We start from the raw sequence: 19,734 nt of genomic DNA on the forward strand, positions 1-19,734 counted from the left end.
CCTAAACATTCAAAAGCCCCCCTTGGCCAGAGGGGGCAGTAGATGGCAAAAGGAGAAGTGAGCAAAACATCTTATCACACTTTGTTTCTCTTTTCCTTCCTTTTCAGGGCATCATTGTCGAGTGATGCAATTATCTCAGTGGTACCTAGAGTTTTTCAAGTGCTCCCAGTTGCTAGGCACTGCGAATCAGGCTTTCAAGAAACCACAACAGCCGCCACGCCTGTGGATTCACACTAGCTTCCTCTCTGCTAAGGACAAAGGCTCCTAGGGAGCAGGGTAGAGGAGAGTCTCTACACTTCTGGTACAGTTTCCAAGCGTGACCCGGAAAGAAGTGTTGGGGAAACTCAGCAAGGCATGGGCACTTCTGCCTGAGTCTGTTGAGATTCATTTTAGGAGTTACTGCAGCTGCCAGTTTCTGAAATGAGAGCCAGAGTGGTGTAGTAATTAGAGCGCCCGGCTAGCATGTGGGAGACCCAGGTACAAATCCTCCATTCTGCCATGGAAGTCTGCTGGGTGACCTTGGGCACTCTCTCAACCTAACCTACCTTACAGGATTGTTGTGAGAATAAAGTGGAGGAAAGGAGAATGATGTAAGCCAGGGGTAGCCAACGGTAGCTCTCCAGATGTTTTTTTGCCTACAACTCCCATCAGCCCCAGCCAGCATGGCCAATGGCTGGGGCTGATGGGAGTTGTAGGCAAAAAAAAAACATCTGAAGAGCTACCCTTGGCCACCCCTGATGTAAGCCACTTTGAGTCCCTGCTGGGGCGAATGGTGGTGTGTAAAAGAAGCAAATTAAATTAAATACTCCAAGGCATTCTGATTTTATCAAACACGCGGACTGACATTCCTGAAGCAAACAAAGGGCAGCGGCCGCTGAGTTTTTCCATCCGTGGATTAAAACAGAAGGGGAGGGGGAATCGTTCCCATTCAGAGAATAAAACTTTTGACTCGGCAAAAAGAGAGAGAGAGAGAGAGAGAAAAGATTTCCTCGGAGGCTCTTTGTCCAGGCTTATCTTCCCAGCCCCCTTGCAAGAGGAAGTCTCCGGATGGAGGTCAACACATGAGCAACAGACAGTCGTTTCCCATGGCAGGAAACTATTTTAAATATGCCAGAAACGTTATCTGTTTCTCTCACACACACGCACAGAAGCCAAGTCTCTGCCCTGTACACCAAATCTCCATACCAGCTTTGGGAGGGGGAGGGAGACGCACACAATTGTTTTTTTCTTCACCCCCCTCCCCTGCCATCCAGAAGAGTCGTAATTTGAAAAACCAAGCCCTGAATCGGATAGCCCAGGCTAGCCCAATCTCATCATATCTCAGAAGCCACATAGGGTCCACCAGGGCCGGCCCTAGACTGCCTGGAACTCTAGGCAAGGCTAACATCTGGTGCTCCCTGCTGCACTGATAATGCCACTGAGTCACATGGGAGGTGCCCAATTTGGCACCCCCAGAAGGTCAGCGCCCTAGGCAATCGCCTAGTTTGCCTAGTAACAGGGCCAGCCCTGGGATCCGCACTGGCTAGTGTTTGGATGGGAGATCTCCAGGGGTCCTGACACAGAGGCAGGTAATGACCAACCACCTCTGGACCAGTGTTCTCTCTAAGATGATTTAGCGTGAGCTAGCTTGCAGATTTTTAGCCGGCAGCTCACACATTTTTGTATTAGTTCTGGAAGGATAACCCCAGAGCACACTAGTTTATGCAGTAGCTCACAACTTTAATGCCAGATTAATGCCAATAGCTCACAAAGTAGAATTTTTGCTCACAAGACTCTGCAGCTTAGAGGGAACATTGCTCTGGACCTCTCTTGCCTTGGAAGGGGGGAGCTCATAAGCCAAGCTGTGATTTGGAAGGCACATTCCACCACCAATCTGAAAAACAGGAAGGGCCTTGAGCCTCAGGGTGGGCTGCAAGAGCTGCACAAAGACGGTCCACGAAAGATTGCTGACCTTCACCTCCTTTCCAACGCCCAGCAACGTGGCAAGAGACCATCTCTCTCCTTCCCTTAACGCTGCAGAAAAATCACAAGGAGGGGGTCTCGCTTGATGTCATCAATCAGAAAGGAAGATTCTACCCCACAAAGGTTCCCCTGGAACTGGCATGTGCAGTGGACTCTGGCCAGGGGCAGGATCCCACCTCTCCCTTTGTACCAAAGGTCAGAGAAGTCAGAAGCAGGGCTTGTTTTGTAGAAGAGGCCCAGCAGGAACTCATTTGCATATCAGGCCACATCCCCTGACGCCACCATTGTTTGGCTGCTCAGAAGCATATCTCCCCATTTTCAACTCTCTCCAAAGTCCAGAAGGAAGAGAGCCAAGACCTTGCCCCCATCACTCAGGTTCTTTGCAAGCATTAAGAGGCTCCAAGAGACTCCAAGGCAGCTGCGACAAAAAAAACCCAGAAAAGATCTAAGGATGCCTGCAAACATATGCAAAACACTTACCTTCTGGGCTGGAACCGGCACTCATCTTCCCCGCTGTCTGCCTCCTGCATTGGGAGAGAACAGGGAAAGGAGGAAATAAATTAATACGCTTGATCATCAACCTTCTGTTAGAACTAGGGTTGGCCCAAGGCAGAATGTCCAATTGCCATTGGCTAAAGAGAGGAACATTTACCATCCTGTTGTGGTAGGACCCTGATGACCAATGCAGCCAGTTCATGAGGGGGCCCACCTCTAACTAAAGCATTCCATTTGCTTGGATAAACCATTTGTAGCTTCTGGGGCATCTTGTGAACTACAGCAACTGTTCACAACCTTTCCAGACCCGTGGGCCGCCTTCAAACATGGCCCACCTTCAATAATATATATAATTTATTGTATTGCAGGGCTTTTTTTGTAGCAGGAACTCCTCGGCATATTAGGCCACACACCCTGATGTAGCCAACCCTCCTGGAGCTTACAGCACTAAGAGCCCTGTACGCTCTTGGAGGATTGGCTACATCGGGTGTGTGGCCTAATATGCAAATAGGTTCCTGCTACAAAAAAGTCCTGGTATTATGTATTTATGTTGTAACCAGCGTTCCCTCTAAGCTGAGTTAGTGTGAGCTAGCTCACAGTTTCTTAGCCTCCAGCTCACATATTTTTGTCTCAGCTCAGAAAAAATAGCCCCAGAGCAAACTAATTGATGCAGTAGCTCACAACTTTAATGCCAGTAGCTCACTAAGAAGAATTTTGCTCACAAGACTCCACAGCTTAGAGGGAACTTAGGCTGTAACCCGCCCTGAGCCTGACTTGGCAGGATGGCCAGGATAGAAATCCCAGAAATAAAATAAAAATAAACCACCAGACAGCAAGAAAGGACCCCACCCCTACTTACAAAAAAGTCACATTTTTATTTAATTCATCTCTACCCCCACTTTACTCCCCAATACGGACTAGGGGTGGCCAAACTGAGGCTCGGGAGTCACATGTGGCTCTTTCACACATATTGTGTGGCTCTCAAAGCCCCCACTGCCCTTCCTATCCTGGTGGTCCCAGACCTCTGGGTTGAAGACCCCTGTGTTACAAGACCCCTCCCCATCCTAGTGGGCCCAGATTTCTGGGATGAAGACCCCTAGATTACAAGACCACTTCCCATAATAGTGGGCACAAGTCTTTGGGTTGAAGACTCCAGGGCATGGACTTCTGGGCTGAAGACACCTGGTTCAAAAGACTCCTTCTCATCCTAGTGAGCACAAGAACCCTTCATATCCTAGTGGGCATGGACCTCTGAGTTGAAGACCCCTGATTCACAAGATCCCTTCCTACCCTCGTGGGCATAGACCTCTGGACTGAAGACCCCTTCCCATCTTAATGGGCATGGACCTCTGGACTGAAGACCACTGGGTTACAAGACCCTTTCCCATCCCGATGCATTTCTCTTTTGCCACTACCATTTTAATAGCACTTTTTTAAACTTCCAAAACTCTTCTTCAGAGAGTTCACTAGCACACAGTCACCAGCTGGAAAAGAAAGCAGTTTAGTAAAAGTGACATTTTATCTTGCTCCTTTCGGCAGCCACCAGAAGGAGGAACAAGGGGAAAAAAACGGGGGAAGCTTCGACAGAAATTTGTCAAGACGTGTGTGTCCCTGTGTGCACATGTTAGCAATAAAAGTTGTAAGAGGAAGCCCAGCATCGTCAGACGCCGACATCTTTTGGGCTCAGAATGAATGACAAAAGCCTCAACGCGCCAGCGGGATTTTGTTTGCACGCTCGGCTCGGCCCCAAAGCGAGCCTAATTCTCCAATAATCTTCAAGGAAAACACACTGATTCAGAAATGTGAAATCTATGCAAGGCTGGGAGAAAAGGGGAGGAGGGGGGAAAGAGATCAAACACACACACTTTATCTGTGAGACAGCAGATGGGGAGTCATGTGAGAGCCACAAAGCATCGGGATTGGGGAGCGAAAGTGGCAAGGACTCAGAAGAAGCCGGCAAAGAAGCAGCGTCTCCAAAGAGACAGGGCAAAAGTGCATCCCCAGCCAAGCGCTAGGAAGGCAGACAGCATTCTTAGAACAAACGCTCCAGACTTCTCCATAGGGGAGCCTTGCTGGGATCAAAGGCACCCATACTATGCCTGTATTTAAATAAGGTATTTAAGACCCTAACCAAACAATTCCCAAACTCTGTGCTGCCTAAGAACTGCCAGTATGTGTAGAGAAATGGATTCGTGGCTTCTGCAGGAGTCCAAACCTCGTCTTGCTCTACTCAGTCATCCGGTGCACTTGGAAGAGTGACCTTTGCAAGAACGCAAGTCACGGATTTGCCCAGCAGCAGGTAATTCTTAGAGGAAGGACCTTTCTTTGAGCAGAAACGCAATTCCAGTTGGCTTGGCATCAGGGTGTGGCCTAATATGCAAATTAGCTCCTGCCGGCCTTTTTCTAGCAAAAACGCCCCCAGCTTAGAGGGTATTTGCAAAAGTCACTGCTCCAAATGTGCCTGTTGACTGGAGAAAAGAGCAAGCCCAGAGCAGTGTTTCATGCATAAGCAGCCTCTCTAAGGATGGATAATCCTGTTTTACGTTACTGCCAGTATACAGACAGGGCAGAATTACCGACTCTCCACTATGCCTTACTGGAAAGAGATATGGCCACAGCAGTGGCTAGTGCAGAAGACCGATAAGAGCCTTTTAGAGCTAACCCTAGAAGTTATCTATGGTGCCGACTCTGCTCATCTTGAGAGAAAAGGCAGAGGATTCACCTCCCATCAGTGCCTTCCTACTTGCCTTCAGGGTTCTTCCCACAGCAACTCAGGAGGAAATAAGCACCTGCGACACTGCGGAAGGTGGGCGGGTTGTGTGACTGCACAAAAGAGCCCCCAAAGAACGCCAGTTAAAACTAAGCCACCTGTTGTTCTCTGTGGTCGCTGGGCATCACACACCTGTAGGAAAAATAGCAAGCTGATCACACCTGTTCCCTCCTCCAGGTAAATCAGGAAAACAAGTCGTCCTTCTGAAGGACCAGTCCTGTCTTGTTCTGGTATCCAGGGCACAGTGCTTCACAAACGTAGGCTGTGACCAAGCAGCAGTTCTGCACAGTTCAGGCACAGGTATACCCTTGGAAAAAGCAGCAAACATTGCCACCGCCCTCGCAGATGGCACTTTAATTGGAAACGGATGCCTTGCGATTCTTAGCCATCTAATCAGCAACGCAATCCCTTTGCCAAACGCTGAGTATTATGGGTGGAGAGGCTATTCTGAATTTCTTGGGGTGATTAGCACTGGACTATGATCTGGGAGATGCCATGGTAGCTTGCTGGATGACTTCAGGCGAGTCATACAACAGCCTACCTCACAGGGTTGTTGTGAAGATAAAATGGAGGAGAGCCTCTGTGGGTCCCCCATTGGAGAAAAAGGTGGCGTATAAATGAAGCAAAATAATTACTATATAAGACTGTTTACATCTCAAAGATCCCAGCCTATCTTTAGTATGTATGGCCCAGGACCTGCCTACCTTAGGGACCGTCTCTCCCCATATATTCCCCAGAGGGTACTGAGATCTGGATCGCACAACCTATTAGTAATCCCCAGGTTGAGGGAGGCGAGATTGAAGGCTACTAGAGAAAGAGCCTTCTCTATTGCGCCCCCCCCCCACTGGTGGAACCAACTTCCAGATGACGTAAGAGCCTTGCGGGACCTTGTCCAGTTTCGCAAGGCCTGCAAAACATTATTTCGAATGACCTTCAACCAAAGTGTGTAGATGCCCAACACCACTGAAGAATGGCATGATGTCAGCACCAAACTGTTGTTTTAAAACTGTACTAATAATTTTAAATTGTAACCTGTTTTAACTTTTAATCTGAGATTGTGATCGCTTTATTGTTTTACTGTTGACATTATGATGTCGTTAGCCGCCCTGAGCCTGCTTCGGCAGCTATGAAAAATAAATAAATAGTCCTATATTGGGGGGGGGGGGGGTTGCTGCAAAGTAGCAGGAATTGAAACTGATAAAGAGTTTGGAATGAAGAACTAGTTCAATACTATCTTCTGACAGGAGAGAGGTAACGTCTTCTAGAAGGTTAGAATTTGGACTCCGAACACCATCATAGCAGATTCTAGCACTTATCCATGGAGTGCTGTGCTGAGGATCCAAGAATGGTGATGTGCTCCAACTTTTCCAAGTGTTTCCCTGCATTAAGCAGCTAAGGCCTATAAGGTGGAAGTCAAAGGTGCTATCTAGAGGCAGGAGAAGGTTTTGATCTCTGAGAAGTCCACGGGCTGTTAGAAAATGTTTCTTATTTAGTTTTTTAAAAATGACCCGTATGGGAACAGTCACTGGGGACTGGTAAACCCTGAATCACTGTTTTTGTATTGGAAGGGTGGGTGGAGGCATGCACAAGGTTAATAGATTCGGCTACCGAATGGAGCTTCCGGGTACGCAGAGGAGTATCATCTCTCTTTAAACTAAACAGACCTCTCTCCAAACGAAGAGGATCCTTGCACAAGACTCTGGCGTCAAAGTGGAGGACCACAGCCGTATATATGGCTCCAAAGATCAACTGCAGGCACCTTCGTTTTTGAGCAACGATCAGCCACATGCCTTGAGTGGTCAATTTGTTGTTTGGTGAGGCAGAGGTCTTCACCTTCCTGTGTCCCTGTTACCTTGCAGACAGCGATTCAGCAGGGGGAGGGGACATATTTTCCCGTATCTGGTCCTGATATCTGGCCATACAAGCCAGGTAATTTGTGAATTGGGGGAGGGGAGCACTACAGAGGAGTAAACTTCCTTCTATACTGCCTCACTATGAGCAGAAAGTATTTTCTGTTCTTGAAATTTTGGAGTGGGGTTTTTTTTTTGACAAAAACAGCGAGTGTTCCATTTCAGGTTGCACTTTGTGTACACACTTTTAAGCCTCTTTTTGCTGTTGGCGAGGTACAGAAAGGTTTCTCCATGACCACTATTTGGAAGAGCATAAGGAACATGGAAAGGGAAAGGTCCCCTGTGCAAGCATCAGTCGTTTCCGACTCTGGGGTGACGTTGCTTTCACAACGTTTTCACAGCAGACTTTTTACGGGGTGATTTGCCATTGCCTTCCCCACTCTTTTACACTCCCCCCCCCCCCCTCAGCAAGCTGGTGCTCATTTGACTGACCTCGGAAGGATGGAAGGCTGAGTCAACCTGAGCCGGCTACCTGAAACCAGCTTCCGCTGGGATTGAACTCAGGAGTGGAACTTAGGACTGCAATACTGCAGCTTTAACACTCTGCGCCACGAGCATGTGATTCAGAATCTGCCAGCAGAAAACAGAGATGGTTTCTCTCCTTCTTCCTGTCTACTGATAACACTACAAATAGCCCCCCCAGGCATGAGTGGGCAGACAAGCTCGGCTTTTCTGTAGATTTACTTACAAGGCCAGCCAGTCTTACATTTCTTGGTTGTCCTGTATTGGAAAGCGTCACACAGTTCACTACATGAAACTGAAACCAAGCAGAGACTGACAGCCAACGCTGGACCCTTTGTGATACACGCACACCCATCGCCAGCAGTCTTTCCTCTTAAATAACCCAACAGTTTTAAAAGCCCTGAGAACCACAAAAGGTTCCTGCCAGTCCGCCTAGGAGAGCAAGCAGGCAAGCTTTCTTTGATAGGTCATCCCACAACAGGAGTGGCAGTAATAGATTTAACGTAATAATAATAATAAATTTATTTAGATCCCGCCCTCCCCGGCGAGTGGGACGGGTGACTTGATCTGGTGCTACAAACTCCACACCGCACGATCCCATCTCTAGCTGGGGCAGTCCCCCACGCTTTGGACCTTGGCCTTTCTTTCTGCATCTTCTTGTCCCACCCCTCCACCGAAGGAAAGAATATCTGATAAACGAACTTGTCTTTTCTACACTGAGGCAAAAAAAACCCCAAACCCACTACCATTTAATTGTAAACCAATGCGGGGATGGGGAATAGGGTGCAACTGCTGTGCAACTCTTATTCAGGTCAATGGGGGCTCCCGGGGAGGGATGGTGGCTCAGTGGTAGAGCATCTGCTTGGGAAGCAGAAGGTCCCAGGTTCAATCCCTGGCATCTCCAAAAAAGGGTCCAGGCAAATAGGTGTGAAAAACCTCAGCTTGAGACCCTGGAGAGCCACTGCCAGTCTGAGAAGACAATACTGACTTTGATGGACCAAGGGTCTGATTCAGTATAAGGCAGCTTCATATGTTCATATGGGGGTGAGCTGGGGGGAAACTTCTGACTGGACCACCTCGTGTTTATTGACCGGGGGGGGGGGGGCAGGATAGGTACTTCTGTCACTGTATATTTTGATTGTTAAAAGTTGTCCAGATTTCACAAAGAAGGCTGAGGTATAACTATTTTAAAGAGACTGCTGTCTGCTAGGCAGTTTAAATCCCCCACCCCAGTCACAAGGTTTAAGACAAGCAAACATCATAGGGCAAAAGGAACGCAGGCCTTTCATCAAGTATGGGGTATACCAGGGGTGGGCAAAGGTAGCTCTACAGATCTTCATTCCACACACACACACCCGCCCTCAGCCACTGCAACAGACTATGGGAATGTATGGTGATAGCCATGAGGAGTGTATAAGATTTTGCCTCTGTATCCTCTCAAAAAGCAGACATAGCAAGACTCAGCCCCCTTGCTAGCCAACTGCCAATGGAGAAGTCACCAAAAGACACAACTGCACTCAGTCAAGACAAAAGTTCAGATCTCTGGGAGCCAGCCTTCGAGGGTCAGAGGAAACAGGCATTTGCACAGTGGTGGGGCAATGCTGGTGGTGTACACACACACACACACTTTGCAGTGTGACAAACTGAACAGAAGCTTCAACTGGGGCTTGGGAGAAGCGAAATTCCCCTGCAGCTTCCCGTGAGGCTGACCCAGGTTTGCACATTTCCCCAGAAAGCCTTCTGTTATTTTTAGCCTGACTCCTAACAACAAAGTCTAAGCCGTTTTGCACCGGTCATTCCCCATCATTTGTTGAGTCTCTTGCATTTAAAGTCTGAGCTTGGGGACTATTAACCCAGCCCCTGCAAGTCTTTTATCTGCAGCCAGCGTGAAATCCAAGTGCAACTGAATTTGTTCAGAGGGCAGTCATGTTGGTCTGCCGTACAACAGTTTGCTTTGAGTCCGGGAGCACCTTAGTAGGGTGCCAATCCCCAGGTGGAGGCAGGGGATCCCCCGGCTTAGAGGCCCTACCCCCACTTCAGGGTCATCAAAAAGCAGGGGGGGGGAATGTCTGCCGAGCACTTCATTATTTCCTATGGAGACTGATTCCCACAGGGTATAATGGAGAATTGATCCACGAGTATCTGGAGCTCTACGGGGGCTGTTTCTTGAGGTAGAAGCACCAAATTTGCAATAGCATCTGGCAACTCTCCTCAAAACACTCTCCCGCAAGTTTCAAAAAGATTGGACCAGGGGGTCCAATTCTATGAACCCAAAAGAAGGTGCACCTGTCCTTCAATATTTCCAGTGAAGGGAAGGCATTTAAAAGGTGTGTGGTCCCTTTAAATGTGAGTTCAACTATGTTTGTCACATCCTTGCTCCTGGCTCCACCCCAAAGGCTCCTGGCTCCACCCCGAGTCCCCAGATACTTCCCGAATTGGACCTAGCAGCCCTAAACCTTAGAGACCAACAAGATTTTTTGGGGGAGGAGGAGAGATGAGCTTCCAAGAGCCTCGTTTGTTCAGTCAACTCTTTCCCTTGTGCTTGAGGCCCTTGGCCATCCTTTCTGCACTTCAGCCGTTCAGCAATGGAAGTCGGCTGTCCACAATCTGCCTGAGGTGGCAATCATCTGAGGTGGCAATTAAAAAGATGGATAATTGAGCCAGCGTCAGACCTGTAGTGTGCATGTCTCCCTTCGGCAACCATCTGCACGCTCGCTCCTATTCTGAGCAGAACCAACCCACAACTTGCTAAGTAAAACCATGTCACTAGAGGGAAGCAAACACAAAGCAGAAAGGAATCTGTTCTCTGCTGAGGCCCCTTGCTCTCTTCTAATCTCTCTTTCCAGCAAAACAAATTGTCACGGAAAGCAGAGATGGTGGGACAACTAAGGACTGAGTCACATGATACGAAGCCCTCGTGGCCCCCCACAAGGACTGTAGGAGCTTCACACCACCCAAATTCACATATAAGTTTCCCAGCAGAGCAACCGGCAGCTCAGTTTCAAGTCAAGAAAAGGGTGCGGAGGGGAGAGCTGAAGTCCCTTTGACATGCATGCCAATCAAAATTGGGCCCCTGCAGCCCTGGGAAAAGGAGCCCTGTGGCACAGAGTGGTCAGCTGCAGTACTGCAGTCCAAGCTCTGCTCACAACCTGAGTTTGATCCCGGCGGAAGCTGGGTTCAGATAGCCGGCTCGAGGTTGACTCAGCTTCCCATCCTTCCGAGGTTGGTCAAATGAGTACCCAGCTTGTTGGGGGGGAAAGTGTAGATGACTGGGAAAAGCAATGGCAAACCACCCCGTAGAAAGTCTGCCATGAAAACATCATGATGCAACGTCACCCAAGCTGGAAACGACTGGTGCTTGCACAGAGGATTACCTTTACCTTTAAAGGAGCCCCATGGTGCAGAGTAGTAAGCTGCAGTACTGCAGTGCAAGCTCTGCTCACGACCCGAGTTCAATCCCGGCAGAGGCTGGGTTCAGGTTGCCAACTCAAGTTGACTCAGCCTTCCATCCTTTCAAGGTCAGTAAAATTACCCAGCTTGCTGGAGAAAAAGTGTAGATAATGGTGTAGGCACCCCGTAAAAAGTCTGCCACGAAAATGCCGTGATGTGACCTCACGGGTCAGTAACAACTCAATGCTTGCACGGGGGACTACCTTTACCTTTTTTACCCCTGGGAAGCACAGAACCCCCAGCATACGTATGATCCAAAGCCCTCATGCCAGCTATGAGGATTTACCAGCCCTAATTCTGCATATAAATTCAACTCCCTGTCCTGCTTACCAATTGCTTGGAGGAACTAAGTTAAAAATAGATGACTTCAGCTTTTTATGAGAGAGAAGGGGGAAAAAACTGGAATAGAAATACTTTCTCCACACTGTGCGAGATGCAGTACTGGCCACTAGTTTAGATGGCTTGAAAAGCCAATTAGATTCAAGGGCCACTAGCCAGGACAACTAAACGGGTCTTCCATATTTAGAGGCAATATACCTCCAAATGCCAGTTGTGTGGGGGGGGAGCAAACAGGAGTTTTGATCTCTGTGCCCTTGCCCAGGGCATTGCATCTGGTTAGCCACTACGGGACTATCAGACTGCTTTAGGGTTGAGGATGTTCTCCGCAGCTGAGAACGAAACGTCTGGAAGGAAAACTTTCTCCAGTAGAACACGGCACTTGATCCCGAAAGATTCTACAAACCCTAATGATGTTACCAGCCGTGAAAACCTGAATTCTTTGCTTCAGGGTTGCCGATCTCCAGGTGGTGGGGTAGAGCTCTTTTGAGATTACAACCAGGGTTCCCTCTAAGCTGAGTTAGTGTGAGCTAGTTCACCATTTTTTAGCCTCTGGCTCCCACATTTTTATCTCAGCTCACAAAAAAATGGCCCCAGAGCAAACTAATTTATGCAGTCGCTCACAACTTTAATGTTAGTAGCTCACAACTTTAACGCTAGTAGCTCACAAAGTAGAATCTCTGCTCACAAAAACTCCGCAGCTTACAGGGTGACAGAGATCAGCTCACCTGGAGAAAAGGACCACTCGGAAAAGTAGCCTCTACGGCATTTATACCCCATGGACGTCCCTCCGCTCCCCAAACCCTGCACTCCTCACACTGCATCCCCAAAATCTCCAGGTATTTCCCAACCCAGAGCTAGCAACCCTGGACTGCTCCCTTTGTTCTGCCCTGGCCCTCACCAAGGGTGGTTGGTATTGATCTCTTCACCGAGTACCAGCCACCCAGCTCACCCTTAATGAGAGCTACAGGAGGCAAAGAAAGAGCTTGCCCTCAAAGCAGCAGATGGAAAGTTCTGAATGCCAGTGGCAAACAGTATACCTGAAGGCAGTTAAAGAAAACCCTCTGCCCCACCCTCCCCAACCCAATGGATCGCTTGGGAACGAATAAGCACTACTGTGTAACATGCCATGTCCCATTGTTTAAGCGGCACAGTTACCGGGTTGCGTCTGCTAAAGGCGAGGGAGAGCCTTTGAAAGCTGTGCTCGGAACTAAACCCACGCCTACTTCAGCCACGCATGCCAGAAACAACACCGCACAACAGTCAAAGAAAACAAGGGCGGGCCAAAAAGGGATTGCAAAGTATTAATAAAAACGACAGTAACAACAATAAATGAAAAGCACACACTTCGGAAGAGCCAAGATTGCCTGGGACTTGGCCCCGGAGAAACCACGGGGTGACGGGAAACCGTTGAGAGGTCCTTACGCTGAGATTTGAAACAACAAGCTTGAGTTTAAGCTACGACCGCAAAGCCTGCAAAAGGTCCACTGAGGAACCAATCCATGCGCAGAATGAAGCTTCTGCTGTCCTGTGTGGAGGAAAGAGGAAGGGAAAGAAGCCAAAAATTCACACAAGTGTCTTCTGAGAAAAGCAATCTCCGAAACCACAGCTCCTCTCAATCTCTCTCACCCTCTCGAAAAAATCTTCCCAGGGTCTATGTGGAGCGTGCTCCAGGCAGTAGTGAGAAAGAGGTGGACACCTACAGCCTGCACAAAAAGGACAACAACAACTCAAAATCGAAGCAAGTCAGCAAGACTTCTGAACACAGAGGTCTCTTATGGGACTATCCATAACACCACACTTGAAGGGCTCTGAAAGCTGGCCCCCGTTTCAGTCATTAGAAAAATATTTAGCATTGCCCTGACCTGGATAGCCCAGGCATGCCCGATCTCCTCAGATCTTGGAAGCTAAGCAGGGTTACCTCTGACAAGTAGTTGATGATGATGATGATGATGATGATGATGATGATGATGATGATGATGATGATGATATTGGATTTATATCCCGCTCTCCACTCCGAATTTCAGAGTCTCAGAGCGGCTCACAATCTCCTTTATCTTCCTTCCCCACAATAGACACCCTGTGAAGGAGGTGGGGCTGAGAGGACTCTCACAGCAGCTGCCCTTTCAAGGACAACCTCTGCCAGAGCTATGGCTGACCCAAGGCCATTCCAGCAGGTGCAAGCGGAGAAGTGAGGAATCAAACCCGGTTTTACCAGATAAGAGTCAGCACACTTAACCACTACACCAAACTGGCTCGCTTCTTGGAATACCACGAGCCAGAAGGGCAGGGGCAGGTTTTATTCAGCCACCTCCCTGAATATCCTCCAGGCCCACAGTAGGGGTCAGTCACCAGAGGTCGCCATGACTTAGGGGAGGGATGGTGGCACAGTGGTAGAACATCTGCTTGGGAAGCAGAGGGTCCCAGGTTCAATCTCTGGCATCTCCAAAAAAAAAAGGGTCCAGGCAAATAGGTGTGAAAAACCTCCGCTTGAGACCCTGGAGAGCCGCTGCCAGTCTGAGTAGACAATACTGACTTTGATGGACCAAGGGCCTGATTCAGTATAAGGCAGCTTCATATGTCCATATATGACTTCCAGGCGCACACACACACAGTCTCAAACATAAACACACACATAAAAATACAAAAATACTAAAGAAAAATATATAACATTAACCATTTATAGAAGACACATGATTTTGGCATTGTCCTTTTTCAACTCAGCAGTCCCGTGGCGCAGAGCGGTAAAGCTGCAGTACTGCAGTCCAAGCTCTCTGCTCACAACCTGAGTTCGATCCCAGCAGAAGCTGGGTTCAGGTAGCCGGCTCAAGGTAAACTCAATCTTCCATCCTTGCGAGGTCGGTAAAATGAGTCCCCAGCTTGCTGGGGGGGGGGGGAAGTGTAGATGACTGGGGAAGGCTATGGCAAACCATCCCGTAAAAAAAAAAGTCTGCCATGAAAACATCATGAGGCGACGTCACCCCAGAGTCAGAAATGACAGGTGCTTGCACAGGGGACTACCTTTTTTCAGCTCGCAAGCCAGATTCTATGAACAAATGTGCACTGTACCTCTATTGTTACTATAACTCACAACAAAACAGAATAAAAACAAATCATATCAATAACAATAACGTTCTATTATAAAAAAAATAATACCCCACATACCAATAGAAACCCATTTCCATTGCATTGGAAACGAGTGCATAAAATAAAATAAATATTATTTTACACAGAGAGCGATTCAAATGTAGAATTTGCTGCCAGAGGATGTCGCGATGGCCACAGGAATAAACAGCTTGAAAGGGGGATTAGATAGAATCAGGGAGGATAAGTCTTTTGGTGGCTCCTAGTCCTGGTGGCTGAAGGGAACCTCCACATTCAGAGGCACTGAGCCTCTGTATCCCAGGACCAGGAGGCAACATCAAGAGAAGGCCTCAGCCTCCATGTCCTGTTGTTGGACCTCCAGAGGAACTGGTTGGCAATTCTGTGAGAGAGGAGGCTGGCCTAGAAGGACCACTGGTTTGATCCAGCAGGGCTCTTCTGATGTTTACTTTGATTTGGGTCAACCAACGGGGCTCTGGGCTCCACAAACCTATAGCCTGCTAGACAGTTGGTCATCTTCACCCTCCGTACAGCTACACAAGGTGTTTTGAAGGAAATTCCACAAAAATAGAGCCCATGTAAAACAAACTCTGAAGCCACAACTAAGATAGTTTTATGCCCCAGCAAAGCAATGTATGCACACCCTTCAAAAGTTTAGGAGCCAAAGGCTGTATTTAAATGTTGTCTCTGCGCAGCAACGGGAGGTAAATAAGAACATAAGAGAAGCCAAGTTGGATCAGGCCAATGGCCCATCCAGTCCAACACTCTGTGCCACACAGTGGCCAAAAAAAACAGGTGCCACCAGGAGGTCCATCAGTGGAGCCAAAACACTAGAAGCCCTCCCAATATTGCCGCCCCCAACAACAAGAATACAGAGCATCACGTGCCCCTGACAGAGAGTTCCAGTAATACACTGCGGCTAATAACCACCGATGGACCGCTGCTCCATATGTTTATCCAATCCCCTCTTCAAGCTGGCTATGCTTGTAGCCGCTGCCACCTCCTGTGACATCTTTATCACCCTTTGGGAGAAGTACTTCCTTTTATCCGTTCTAAACCGACTGCTCAGCAATTTCATTGAGTGCCACAAGTTCTTGTATTGGGAGAAAGGGAGAAAAGTACTTCTTTCTCTACCTTCTCTACTGCATGCATAATCTTGTAAACTTTGATCATGTCACCCCTCAGTCGACGTTTCACCAAGCTAAAGAGCCCCAAGCGTTTTAACCTTTCTTCATAGGGAAAGTGTTCCACTCCTTTAATCATCCTAGTTGCCCTTTTCTGGACTTTTTCCAATGTTATAATATCTTGTTTGCGGTGCGGTGACCAGAATTGAACACAGTACTCCAAATGAGGCCGCACCATCAATTTATACATTAAATCTATACAATACATTTCCAAACCCAAAGGAGATTATTTGTTTACTATTAACATAAACATACATAAACATACTATTAACATAAACATAAGGGTAAAAGGAAGTACTTCTTCACCCAAAGGGTGATTAACATGTGGAATTCACTGCCACAGGAGGTGGTGGCGGCCACAAGTATAGCCACCTTCAAGAAGGGTTTAGATAAAAATATGGAGCACAGGTCCATCAGTGGCTATTAGCCACAGTGTATGTGTGTATATAAAATTTTTTGCCACTGTGTGACACAGAGTGTTGGACTTGATGGGCCATTGGCCTGATCCAACATGGCTTCTCTTATGTTCTTAAACTTCGGAACTATATTCAAAAACAGATAAGGTTTTTTTAAGGGGGGGAAGGAGTACAATTAAAAAATGAATGAGAGATGCCAAAACTGCAGTAAAACCTGCACAGAGCATTCTGCAAGTTCTACCAGGCAAAAGAGCAACTGCTTGTAGATGTGCATTTTCAGTTATAGTTCCCACCTTATGGAGGAGCTTCCTTGAGGAGGTCAGGAAGGCTCCCACTCTCGTCAGTTCTCAAAAGCTAAGCTGGCAAGAACTTGGAATACCAGGACTAGGAGGCAGAGGCAGGCTGTATGAAACCACCTCTCTGAACATCTTCTACGCCCCAGAAGGGGTCGCCAGAAGTTGTCATGACTTCCAGGCCACCACCACCCCCAAAAAGAAGGAAGGCTCCCACTCTCTTGGCTTTCTGCAAGCGATGCAAAATTGAATTATTCAAGGAGGACATTTCTACTATAGAGGGCTTTATTATAACTGGAATGATTCAGGAAAAGAATGCTTTAATAAAATATAGCATGCCCTATCCTGACCGGGATAAGCCCAGGGTTGGCCCTGGCTAGTATTTGGATGGGAGATCTCCAAGGAACAACCAGGGTCAATATGCAGAGTCAGGGAATGGCAAACCATCTCCAGACATCTCTCGCCTTGAAAAACCCTACGGGGCCGCCCAAAGTCAGCTGTGACTTGATGGCAAAAACAACAACAAATAGTACGCACTAAACCGTTGCTGTACATATTATCCTATTTTGCAATTTCTGCATCGTTTAGTATGTCATGTTCATAGTTTTTGTTTGGTTTCAGTCTGTTCCAGATGCTTAGCTGGTTTTGATTTCCACAATCATAATCCTATTAGATTGCTTCCTGGATGGCCTAGCCTATTGACTGCCCTGACACTGAGTAAGCTGCCTTGAGTGAGAAGGAGAAAGGCGGACTACGCCGTATTTCACCCACACCCCCAAGGAGCCGTGACAAGGCCTTCTTTGGGGGAGTATATATTTTTTTGTATTTTGTATGTGTGTGCATGTGAGCGTGCATGTGTAAGCCTGGAAGTCATGGTGACTTCCGACGACCCCTACTGGGGCATGGAGGACATTCAGAGAAGGGGCTTGGTACAGCCTGCCTCTGCCTCCTGGCTCTGGTATTCCATGGAGGTCTCCCATTCAAGTACTTGCCAGGGTCAGCCCTGCTTAGCTTTCGAGATCAGCCACAATCCCTTGTTTAGGCTATCCAAGTCAGGACGGGACAAAGCCTTCTTTAAGCCCAAATTCTCAGAGGACTCACAAGTCCAACAGTGTGCTCAGCCAGTTTCCAGCAGCTGTTGGGAATTCCTGGAGCGGTTCCCACAGGGGTGACTTCCTTGGAGGAGAGCACACGGAGTCCTTGCTATATTTTTTTTTGCAAGGCATGTTCGGCACGGAGAAAACAGGTGGGCGCGCAGCCAGCCATTGCTCATTTTGCTTGCATGTTGCCTGTTAACATATTCACTTCCCACAGGGCCCAAGAAGCTTAAGGTGCCTAACCAAACATTATGCCCACAGGATTCATACCAATTAAAAACAGCCACACAACCACAACCAAGGCATCCAAGTGTTATTAAAAAAAAATACAACACACATAATCTCAGATGAATAAAATAATTAAAAACTAGCTGCCTCTTGTTGAGTGAGCCACTTTAGCCACTGGCTGAGCGGCTGTGATGTCATTGGAATGTTCTAACATTCACTGTTAAAACAACATAAGTTCCTTCAAAAGCAAACAGCACACATGAGCAATGCAACCACCAAACCTTGATTTCTTCTACCCATCGGCAAGGCTCTAGGCCAGGGGTGGCTAAACTTGCTTAACGTAAGAGCCACCTAGAATAAATGTCAGATGTTTGAGAGCCACAAGACAAGAATGTAAGATGGCTGAGGGAGGGAGGGAGGGAGGGAGGGAGGGAGGGAGGGAGGAAGGAAGGAAGGAAGGAAGGAAGGAAGGAAGGAAGGAAGGAAGGAAGGAAGGAAGGAAGGAAGGAAGGAAGGAAGGAAGGAAGGAAGGAAGGAGCTTTAAAATGCATTCTCCAAGTCCCCCACATTGGCTGCCTTGGAGAAGATATTTAAAGAGACAGATTCCTTCTCTAAGTTGGCCAGCGGGGCAGTGGGGGCTTCGAGAGCTGCACAATATGTGTGAAAGAGCCGCAGTTTGGCCACCCCTGCTCTAGACTGTTTCTTCCTTTACTGGCTAACTTTTGTTTGGTGAACCATTTCCCTCTAGGCCCCATTCGAACAAGCACAGTATGCATTATAGTTTGAAGCAACTAAAAACCACTGAAAGAATCTCTTTTTTAGCCAATAGCGCCTACTGCAAAAAAAAAAAGGAAAGAAAAAAAAAAGCTTTCGTTACAAGCTTAAGTAAGTACTAGAGAGAAGGCCATGGTCAAACACTGTTTTGACATGAGGCGTTTGGGAGACCTGGGTACTGCTGTTACAGCATAACAGCAATGCCAACACAGGCAGTTTCATCCTGCCAGAATCGGTGGGAAAATCCGGAGGTGGGCAGGAAGAAGGAAATACAATATTTCAAAATCCTTTCCTCGAGGATCCTGATAGCTGGGGGAGAACACTCAACAACAGGAAGGTATGAAAAGGCTTTCTTAACACGATCAGATTGTCTTCCAGCTGTTCGACCTGGCACAATCCAACTCAGTGTTTTCTAGCAGTGCAATTAAAGGCAAGGAAATTGTTACCTAGTATTGCTGGATTAACAAAGAAGCAGGTATCCAAGCAACAGCAATCTATAGAATTGTCTCAATGCTAGCTGAGAGCTTCCCGCCCTGTAAAAAAGGTGGCGAGAGGAAGAGAAGAAGGCCCAACCCATCCAACAGAGCTGGGAACCATGGATGAGTGTACAAGGCGAGCCCCATGGCTGTAGTACTGCAGTCTGAGCTCTCTGCTCATGACCTGAGTTCAATCCCAGCGGAAGCTGGGTTCAGGTAGTCGGCTCAAGGTTGACTCAGCCTTCCATCCTTCCAAGGTTGGTAAAATGAGTACCCAGCTCGCTAGGGGTAAAGTGTAGATGACTGGGGAAGGCAACGGCAAACCACTCCGTAAAAAGCCTGCTGTGAAAATGTCATGATGTGATGTCACCCCAGAGTCGGAAACGACTGGTTCTTGCACAGGGGACTACCTTTACCTTTTTTACAAGAAGTAAACGGTACAGAACACGGCATGAACAGAGCTGAGGCAACTGGTTCCATTTGCTGCAACCGAGAAGTCAAACTCCTGCCAACAGATGCATGCATTAACTACACAGCTCTTGAACTCACGAATGCAGCGAAATCTTTTCACTTCTATCACACATTGTATTGTGAAAACCTGAGGTGCCATTACAGGGATAAAACGGGAAAGTATGCTGCCCTGAGAGATAGTGTTAAGAGACGGAAAAATCCACCCATCCTGTGAAACTCATGCTTTCGAACCCATTTTCATTCCCTATCGTGAAGTCTAAGAGCATTTCCTAAACTTCTGATAGCTGATGTGACCCACAGTCATGTGC

General features: G+C 47.7%; 1 protein-coding gene across 2 annotated transcripts in view; it reads right to left on the reverse strand.

Annotated features, from left to right (window-relative positions):
- Positions 1–19,734, reverse strand: part of SSH2 (slingshot protein phosphatase 2) — a 182,669-nt gene that overhangs the window by 118,374 nt on the left and 44,561 nt on the right. For both annotated transcript variants that reach the window (XM_060259128.1, XM_060259127.1), the window contains exon 2: positions 2,443–2,486. In XM_060259128.1, coding sequence (XP_060115111.1) covers positions 2,443–2,486 — 44 coding nt within the window. The remainder of the gene's footprint in view (positions 1–2,442; positions 2,487–19,734) is intronic.

This window comes from Heteronotia binoei, chromosome 18, assembly GCF_032191835.1.
Source record: "Heteronotia binoei isolate CCM8104 ecotype False Entrance Well chromosome 18, APGP_CSIRO_Hbin_v1, whole genome shotgun sequence".
Classification (NCBI taxonomy): Eukaryota; Metazoa; Chordata; class Lepidosauria; order Squamata; family Gekkonidae; genus Heteronotia; species Heteronotia binoei.